General features: G+C 37.8%; 1 protein-coding gene across 1 annotated transcript in view; it reads right to left on the bottom strand.

Annotated features, from left to right (window-relative positions):
* Window positions 1-3,404: 3,404 nt before the first annotated feature.
* Window positions 3,405-10,590, bottom strand: part of GBP7 (guanylate binding protein 7) — a 45,021-nt gene continuing 37,835 nt past the window's right edge. The window contains exons 10-11 of the mRNA XM_024232838.2: window positions 4,940-5,133; window positions 3,405-4,082 (exon numbers count right to left, since the gene is read on the bottom strand). Coding sequence (XP_024088606.2) covers window positions 3,864-4,082; window positions 4,940-5,133 — 413 coding nt within the window. The 3' untranslated portion in view covers window positions 3,405-3,863. The remainder of the gene's footprint in view (window positions 4,083-4,939; window positions 5,134-10,590) is intronic.

Below are 10,590 nucleotides of genomic sequence, written 5' to 3'. Positions count from 1 at the left end.
GTGTGTGTGTGTGTGTGTGTGTGTGTGTGTGTGTGTGTTAGATATGAAGTCTCATTATGTTGTGAGGCTGGTCTCCAACTCCTGGTCTCAAGTGATTGTCCTGCCTTGTCCTCCTGAAGTGCTGGGATTATAGGTTTGAACCACTGCACCCATTCCCCCTTGCATTCTACAGTAATTTCATCACAATGTTACCAAGAAATTTAACAACTTGTTAATATTACAGAGCTACCAAGTGAGGTTTGAACCCATCTTCCTCTAAAACCCATATTATCAACCACTTCACGAAAATATCTCTGTGTTTGTTGAGCGAACAACAATAACGTTTTTTATTTATCAATTACTTTCTAGGCCAGATTATTTACATACATTATTTAAACAACACAATACTGCTTCAAAATATGGGGTGTTTGTTATTCCCTTTGTCCAAGGAGGAAAAAGAGAAAAAGATTAAGTAATGTCTAACTAAAACCATTGAGCAACTTCAAACTAGCAAGTCATTATGTGAGATTCTAACTTGAAAAATCAATTTAATTCATATCATGTTATATCTGTGTTCCACACTGTCTCTAAAAGAAAGAGAAAAAAATAAACAATGAGAGAAGAGAGTAAGATCGTGTGTGTGTGTGTGTGTGTGTGTGTGTGTGTGTGAGAGAGAATACTGGTGACATTGAAAGTGAAAGTAGAGCAGGGTTATTTCAAAATAGAAGTAATTCTAGGAAATCAGCTGCTTTTTTTTCTTCTCAACAATAAAATCTATCATTTATATTGGGGAACCATAAAATAGCTCCAGGGACAACTGAATCTTTGTGAATTATGTATAGTTTAAGGGTAAATAAAGATGAAGACTTGTTTATTAGCTAAAAGAGCCCTTTTTTCTAAGTTTCTGGCCCTTCCTTTACTATGCTAAACATTGTAATTGCCCTGTGAGCCAAAGGCAGTAACTTCATTCCAGGGTGATTATCATAGGTGAGAAACTTGAGGAACACAGGGGCCATGTGGTGTCCAGTCCCTCAGAGAGAACGGGGTAAATTCAGACAAGTGTGCATGTTCTTTCTAATTCAGTTACTCCCTTCTGCACTAGTTTCTAAAATTGTGTCCTTTATTTTGACAGCTCTAGAAATTGGGAATACAGTGAGGATATGGTAAATTGGGGCCATATTGGAGGGTAGCTTATGTACTTAGCTCACACCTGAGCTTATGTGGTGGGTATTGTGCTTGGAACTAAACCTAAGTTGATGAAGAAGACCTAGCACCTGAGATCAAAGGTGGTAGACGGGTGTAAATAGGCATTTTCAATGTTACAATTATATAACATCTTCAATGGTAGGAGTGACAAGATGGTGCCATGGCAAAACCAGGAAGGGCATCTCATCCAGCCTTGGAAAGTTAGGAAGTAGGACACTTTAAGGATGAGCGGGGGCTGAGAAATAACAGATATAGGGTGAGGAAGCAGAGTTTTAAGAAATCTTTGCCCCTTTTGCAAAGGCCCTCAGTCAAGAGAATATGCCCAACTTATGGACTTACAAGGAGTTCATTCGAGTTCATTCAAGTACTGAGAACTAGAAAGCCAAAACAAATTCCTAAAATGTTGAGTTGAAAAAAAAATTTCCTTCTACTTCATCATCTTTATAAATATGGGACAGCATTTAGAGACCATTCCAAGCAACATCCCAGGGGACTTTGTATCTGAAAGTATGCTTTGGAATAAACTTTGAAATCTTTATTGAAAGGTCATAATAAAAATGAAATTAGGATGCATGTCTTGTGCCCTTTTTAGTTCCTTGTTCTGATGAGCTGGCTTCTCCTGTTGAGCTGACTTATGCTATTTCTAGTGGTATTAGTCACTTTCTTCCTATCATGAGAACTCTCCCATCCATTCATTGTTATTTCCTTTTTTATTTTAATAATAGTTTTTATCTATGTTTGAATACATATCAAGTTCATATAAAATATTAAAGGCACAGAAGATCACGAAGTATGATTTTTTTTTGGTGGATTAGTATATAGAAACTGCTTTCAGCTCCCTGAGAGGCTGGATGGAGGTGGAGGCTATGTGCTTGCAGTGCTGGTAGAGTGCTACAAAAGAATGTAATTTACTATGGTGCTGAGGTCACAGGTTAATGCTGCCTGTGTGAAGAGGACAAATGCATAGAAAGACTCAAGAGAGTGGGACAAAACCATATGGACAAAACAGTGAAAGACTTCTGGAGTGCACACATCAGAGGAGCTTCTTTCTGGCTTCATAATGCCTTGGAAGAGGAAAGAACAAGAGATTTTCATAAGAATTTGCAATCACTGCTTGGCCTCCCAAAATCTTCAACAAATCAGATCAAAGATCAAATCCATGCTGTGGCAGCAATTCTTTTTAACTAAATGGAGCTCCCTATGTGGAATACAAGAAAGTAAGACTTTATAAGTAGTTTAAAATCCTTTAATGTATCCTTTTTTTCAACGAAGTATATTATATTTGTGTTCATCTTGACAATCTTATCTTTGTTTCGCTTTTGATATGTCTGACAACCCAGTTGAAGACTGATTATTCCAGTCCTTGATAATAGAGTCTATGTAGTGGATTTGGAGTTATGAAATACAAGTTGAGGTCATAACTTGGCAACCTAACAGATGATCTTGGGCAAATAGATTAATCTCACTATCTTCCTTTTATTGTCCATAAACTCAAGATAACATTTGCCTTTCAAGGTTATAGTAAGAACTAAATGAAATCTGTATTTGTTAATCTAAGGCACTCAACAAAGATAATAAATATAACATTAATGCAATCAATTTTTATAAAAAAATAAAGGCACAGAAGAATACATGATGTGAAATGAGTTATCTTCTAATTTCTCACCTCAACTATTCAGGTTCATTCCTGCTGTGACCATGTATACTAGATTATTTTCTATTTTTCCAGAAGAAGATAATAATATATGCACACATTTATTATTTTCTAAATTCAGTGGTAGTAATTACACATGCTTCCTGCATCATTTTTTTTTTTCACTTATGATACATCTTGGAGACTTGTCATTGTTAGTTCAAATAGAGCTTCTCCCTTCATTTTAGTGGCTGTAGAGTATTCCTTTACGAGTGTTTCCCAAGATTTCCCTTATCAGTACCTGAAAGAGGGACTTTAATGTTTTTTTCAGTCTTTTGGCATTACAACAATGCCACAACATAAATACTATTTTATATATATGATTTTCAATTTGAGTAAATCAATTTACATGATAGATTTCTAAATTTGGAAATGCTAGATCAAAGGTATGTGCACTTAAATATTTCATATATGATTCCAACAGTTCACACTCTCACTAGCAAATATGAGACACTGACAATATCCTCAAACCCTTGCCAGCTCAGTGCCCTGTCAAACTGTTCTTTCAAGCCCATGATAAATTGAAGCAAGAACCTCATAGTTTTTCTTTGCACAACTTTTATTCTCAGTAAAATTAAACATTTTTATTATCATATTTTTGCCTGTTTAAAATATGTGGTGTTACTGTCTTCTCACTGATTTTCAAGAGCTAATTATAACTTAAATTATCTCTGTGACTATAACATTAATTGAAAATAATTTCTTTATCTTACCATTTGTTCTTTTGCTTTACTTAAATCTTTTCTAGGAATAATATTATCTTCTAACTTGTTCCCCATTTCTATTAATTATTACTTCAGTCAAAATTAAGATTGTTTTTATGAACTTCAGGCCATAATATTCTTTGAAATTTGCTTTTTAATTTTAAACTTTTCTTAAATGAAACTGCAATAACACATATACTTTTAAAATGAGCAACAGTGTTACACCATTTTAACAAAAGAAACCTCAGCTTATAATTTTCTTACCAGGATTTCTCAGCCTATTACATAAATGAGCTAAGAATTTTCATCCCTAAATCAACTAGCTTAGCAGCCCCAGGTAGTGCTGCAATGAATATACTGCCAGCCACATCAAGAATCTGTGAAAACACTGAGGGCTCCTCATTTTCAGCTGCTTCAATCTCTTCTTTCAGTCGATTAATCTCTTCATTTAATGACTCAAATATCTCTTTAAATCCTTCAGTAAGCGGTTCTTCTAGGACCTATAAAAGTAAAAGAGCCTACTTTTGAAAATCCCCAATTTTTAAGAGTCCGAGTTTTGTATTTAACAATTTCATTAGTTAAACACGTGTCCATTTCTCTAACATCTTAGAAAATCTTTGATGAGTTTGTCTGACATTTCCAGACGACTGGACCTAAATAATGGGAGTATCCATGATTTACACCTTTGTGACATTTCCTCAGCACCATCTCACTGGAGGTGGGGAGGAATTTTGTTCCAGCACAATGAATGCCCTTTGAGAGGGAATGCAGATTTAATTCTAATTGATTCCCCTTTCCACTGATATAACAAGGCCATGCTCATCTAGCAAATAATGGGGACTGCTGACCCTGTATAAAACATTGGTTGTCAAGCTCCAGGTTGGGACAAGGAATATATTTTACTCTAGTTGTATAGGATGAGTCAGGCAGATACAGAAACAAATGGAGCAATTTTGAGATCATTCAGTATCATTTCATATCAAGCCAAATCTGATACTTTCATCCAGATGGATCTATTTTGGGTCCTTTTGATGGTTGTGCCAATAATCCTAAGGGCTGGTGGACTAAGGTCCTAATTAATTGGGGCACAGTGAGACCATCCTATAATCACCACAAACAGCAGCCCGGCACCCTGGGGGATGTTATGTGTACTCTCCAAAGTCTAACATGACAGAAAGTGCTGGAGTCTTGTAAACTTACAGGCTTCAGTAGAATTCATATGTATTTGAAATTTAAGTGAAATATATACCTTTTGTGTTTCCTTCTGGAATCTTGACTGAGCTTAAAATTTTGGCCCTTCCCTAACTGAGGAACTGGCATTGTGCCTCAAGCACTGCCAAGCTTCATCCAGACTCACCTTCATCTTGTGACTCAGCATCTTTCTCAGCTCTCTCATATAGTTTTCCCTTTCCCTCTCCATCTTCTTCTTGAGTTGAGCTATGTTTTCCTGGAAGCTTCTCTCTTGAGCCTCCATCATTTGCTGCTGTTCCTTCTGTTTTTGTCTTAGCAGCTCCTGTTCCTTTTCAGCTGCCTCCGTCTTAGCCTGCTCAGCTGTTCCACAGAGGGAAGAAAATAACAGTCAGGTGGGAGAAGGACCATCATGGCTAAGTAGATGCAGTCAGGAAGAGCTTCTCCCACTGAGAGACCAGACTATAAAGAAGACTGATAAACTCCAAGCAGGACTTCAGAAGGAAGGCATTGAGAGTCGATGAAGGAAGGATGCAGACCCAAGGCTGAAGGGAGAGGAAGCTGGGAACCTTGCACAGGTTGCCAAGCACCAAGACTCATTCCTAATCCTGAGCAGCTCCTGGGGAATGGGTGAGGTAAATTGGTGCGAAGTGGCCCACCCTCGCCATGGACCTCTGAAATCCTAGCTTTAGGAGACCTCACAACTCCCATAGACGTTTGAGCTGGCAAAGAGAGCTGCTTGGAGAGTTGGTAGGGACAGGACTCTGGCCAGCGTGGAGCCTAGATATTTGGCACAGGAATGGCTGCAGTGGAGCACAACCAGGAACTTCCATCCCCCAAGGCTTGCCATGCCCAAATACGTGGCCTTGGCTTTTGTCGACTATTGGTCCTGGATAGAACTGGGCTATCTTGCCTGTGGGATGGGTCCAGTATGATCTGAGCACCTCCCAGTCTGCTAGCCTCTCTCATGGTCCCTGCCTGGCTGCATCCACTTAAAGTGCAATGTCAGATGCCTAACCGAAGCACTTCCCAGCAGCCATCACCATATCTTCTTTGCTGACATACCCTACCTAACCATCATAGAGCTTCAGCAGATGGGCTCACACCAGTGTGCACTCAATGCACCCTCTCCCCACTATTTTGCTGGCACACACTCACTTGCAGCCTCTCACCACCGCTTTGCTGGTACACACACCTGTGCAGACCCTGTCAACCTGCCACCACCAATGCACATGCACAGAACCTGCAGCACTACTGCCCTGCAGCTGCTGCTCACCCATGACCTTGGACTCTACTGCCACTGCTCTGAGAAAGTACTTTTGCCAGCACTCCTCATCGGTGTGTTGTTGCCAGTTAACCAGGAGCAAGTTGGCCCCTGCAGCACAGCAGGTGCTTAACCTAGAGGGGCCAGAGAACAAAGCCATGGGCCTGGTCCCAGCCTACTAAGGTTCAAGCCCCCAGCTCAGGAGTGCTGATCTGAGCCTTGGCCCCTTGAAATCATCCAGAAAAAAAAAAAAAAAAACACCGGTCAAATGAACCCAACTTATACCAGTTGAATCTTCAAGAGAATAAAATAAAATAAAAGCCAAAAACCCCATGAAAGAAACAGACACTTCAAAGACTAAAGGGATATAAGCCCACACAGATGAGAAAGAAACAGTGAAAGAACTCTGGCAACTCAAAAAACCAGAGTGTCTCTTACTTCCAAATGAATCCACTAGCTCCTCAGCAATAGTTCTTAATCAAACTGAAATGGCTGAAATAGTAGATATGGAATTCAGAATCTGGATGGCAATGAAGATTATCGATATTCAGGAGACAGTTGAGATACAGTCCAAGGAATTGAAGGAATTCAGTAAAATGACTCAAGAACTAAAAGATGAAATAGCCATTTTAAAAAAGAGCCAAACTGATTTGATAGAGCTGAAAAACATGCTACAAGAATTTCATAATACAATCAGAGTATTAAATGTAGAATAGACCAAGATGAGGAAATAATCTCAGAGCTCAAAAACCCGTTTTTCAAATCAACTTAGTCAAACAAAAATAAAGAAAAAAGAATGAACAAAATCTCAGAGAAATATGAGATTATGTAAAGAAACCAAACCTATGACTCATTGGCACCCGTGAAAGAGAGGGAGAGATAGCAAGCAATTTGGAAAACATATTTGAGGATAATGCCGGTGAAAATTTCCCCAACCTCACTAGAGAGGTTGACATTCAAATTCAGGAAATCAGAGAAGCCCTGTGAGATCCTATACAAGATGACCATCCCCAACACCTATGAAATGGTCATCAGATTTTCCAAGGTCAGTGCAAAAGAAAAAATATTAAAGGCAGCTTGAGAAAAGGGGCAGGTCTTCTACAAAGGGAATCCCATCAAGCTAACAGTGGAACTTTCAGAAGAAACCCTACAAGCCAGAAGAGACTGGGGACCTATACTCAGCATTTGTAAAGAAAAGAAATTTCAAGGAAGAATTTCATATCCAGCCAAACTAGGTTCATAAGAAAAAAAAAAAATCCTTTTTAGACAAGCAAATGCTAAGGGAATTTGTTACCACCAGACCTGCCTTACTCAAGCTGCTGAAAAGAGCATTAAACATGAAAATGAAAGACCATTATCGGCCACTACAAAAGCACACTTCAGTACATGGATCATTGACACTACAGAGCAACAACACAATCAAGTGTGGATCAAATCCACACATATCAATATTAACTTTGAATGTAAAAGGGCTAACCACCCCAATTAAAAGGCACAGAGTGGCAAGTTGCATAAAGAAATAAGACCCAACTGTCTTCTATGTTCAAGAGACCAATCTCATATGCAATTACACCAATAGGCTCAAAGTAAAGGGATGAAGAAAAATCTATCAAGGAAATGGAAAACAAAAAGAGCAGGGGTTGCTATTCTTATTTCAGACAAAACAGACTGCAAACCAATAATGATCAAAAAGGATAAAGATGGGCATTACATAATGATAAAAGTTTCAATTCAACGAGAAGACTTAATTATACTAAATATGTATGCACCCAATACTAGAGAACCCTAGATTCATAAAACAAGTTCAAAGAGACCTATGAAGAGACTTAGATAACCACACAACACTCCACTGACAATATTAGACAGATCATTGAGGCAAAAAACTAACAAAGATATTCAGGACCTAACTTGACACTTGACCAAATGGACCTAACAGACATCTACAGAACACTCCACTCAACAATAACAGAATATACGTTCATCTCATCTGCTCATGGCACGTACTCTAAAATTGACTCCTTGCTCTGCCATAAAGCAATTCTCAACAAACTAAAAAAAAAAACCCAAATCATACCAACGCTGTCAGACCACAATGCTGTAAAAATAGAAATCAATACAAAGAATATCTCTCAAAGCTATACAATTACATGAAAATTAATTAATCTGCTTCTGAATGATTTTGGGGTAAACAGTGAATTTAAGGAAGAAATAAATTATTTGAAATTAATAAAAACAAAGATACAACCTACCAGAATCTTTGAGACACAACTACAGCAGTGTTAAGAGGAATGTTAACAGCACTAAACAACTACAGTAGAAAGTTAGAAATATCTCAAATTAACAATTTAACATTACACCTTGAGGAACTAGAAAAACAAAAGTGAACCAAGCACAAAGCTAGCTGAAGACAAGAAATAACCAAAATCAGACTTGAAGTGAACAAAATGGAGACAAGAAAAACCATACAAAAGATCAATGAAACCAATGGTTCTCTGGAAGAATAAATAAGATGGATATACTTCTAGTTAGACTAAAAAAGAACAAAAAAAAGAGAAGATTCAAATAAACACAATAAAAAAATGACAAAAGGGACATTGCTACCAACTCCACAGAAATACAAAAAATCCTCAGAGACTATTATGAACACCACTATGCACACTAACTAAGAAACCTAGAAGAAATGGATAAATTCCTGGAAACGTACAACCTACGAAAAGTGAACCAGGAAGAAATTGAAACCTGGAACAGACTAATAAGAAGTTCCAAAATTGAGTCAGCATTAAAAAGCCTACCAAGCAGAAAAAGCCCTAAACCAGACAGATTCATAGTCAATTCCACCATACATAGAAAGAAGAGCTGGTACCAATTCTACTAAACTATTCCAAAAAAAAATGGGGAGGAGGGAATCTTTCCTAATACATTCTATGAGGCCAGCATCATTCTGATTTTAAAAACCTGGCAGAGACACAACAAAAAAAGAAAAATGCAGGACAATATTCCTGATGAACATGGATGAAAAAATCTTCAACAAAATACTAGCAAACCAAATCCAGCAGCACATTAAAAAGCGAACCCACCACTGTCAATTAGGCTTTATTCCTGGAATGCAAGGTTGATTCAGAATATGCTAATAATAAATTGATTCCTCACACAAACGGGACTCAGAACAAAAACCACATGATCTTCTCAATGGGCACAGAAAAGGCTTTTGATAAAATTCAATACTTCATGTTAAAATATCTCAACAAACTGGGCCTCAAAGGAACATACCTCAAAATAATAAGAGCCATCTATGAAAAACCCACAGCCAACATCATACTGAATGTGAAAAAGCTGGAAACATTTCACTTGAGAACCAAAAACAGACAAGGATGCCCACTCTCACAACTCCTATTCAACATAGTACTGGAAGTCCTAGCCAGAGAAATCAGGCAAAGGGGGAAAAAAAGTTATCCAATAGGAAGAGAGGAAGTCAAACTATCTCTCTTCATAGACAATAGAATTCTGTACTTAGAAAACTCCATAATTTCTGCCCAAAGTCTCCTCCATCTGATAAACATCAGCAAAGTTTCACGGTAAAAAAGTAAATGTAATACCATTTGACCCAGCCATCCCATTACTGGGTATATACCCAAAGGACTATAAATCATGCTGCTATAAAGACACATGCACACGTATGTTTATTGTGGCACTATTCACAATAGCAAAGACTTGGAACCAACCCAAATGTCCAACAATGATAGACTGGATTAAGAAAATGTGGCACATATACACCATGGAATACTATGCAGCCATAAAAAATGATGAGTTCATATCCTTTGTAGGGACATGGATGAAATTGGAAACCATCATTCTCAGTAAATTATCGCAAGGACAAAAAACCAAACACTGCATGTTCTTACTCATAGATGGGAATTGAACAATGAGAACACATGGACACAGGAAGGGGAACATCACACTCTGGGGACTGTTGTGGGGTGGGGGGAGGGGGGAGGGATAGTGTTAGGAGATATACCTAATGCTAAATGACTAAATGATGAGTTAATGGGTGCAGCACACCAGCATGGCACATGTATACATATGTAACTAACCTGCACATTGTGCACATGTACCCTAAAACTTAAAGTATAATAATAAAAAAAGTAAATGTACAAAAATCAGTAGCATTTCTACACACCAATAATGTCCAAGCTGAAAGCCAAACCAAGAACACAATCCTATTCACAATAGCCACTGTGAATAACCAAGAATAAAATACCTAGGTTTACAGCCAATCAGGCAGGTGAAACATCTCTACAATGAGAATTATAAAACACTGCTGAAAGAAATCTGAGACTGCACAAACAAATGGAAAAATATTTCATGCATATGGATAGGAAGAATCAATGTGTTAAAATAGCCATACTGCCCAAATTGATTTACATATTCAATGCTATTCCTATCAAACTATCGATGACTTTTTAAAAATAGAGTTAGTAAAAACTATTCTAACATCCACATGGAACAAAAACAACAAAAAAACCCCGAGTAGCTAAGGCACTCCTAAGCAAAAAGAA

Source organism: Pongo abelii, chromosome 1 (genome assembly GCF_028885655.2).
Source record: "Pongo abelii isolate AG06213 chromosome 1, NHGRI_mPonAbe1-v2.0_pri, whole genome shotgun sequence".
NCBI classification, from domain to species: domain Eukaryota; kingdom Metazoa; phylum Chordata; class Mammalia; order Primates; family Hominidae; genus Pongo; species Pongo abelii.
The sequence above is the reverse complement of the archived record's forward strand: the minus strand, read 5'-3'. Positions and strand labels throughout refer to the sequence as shown.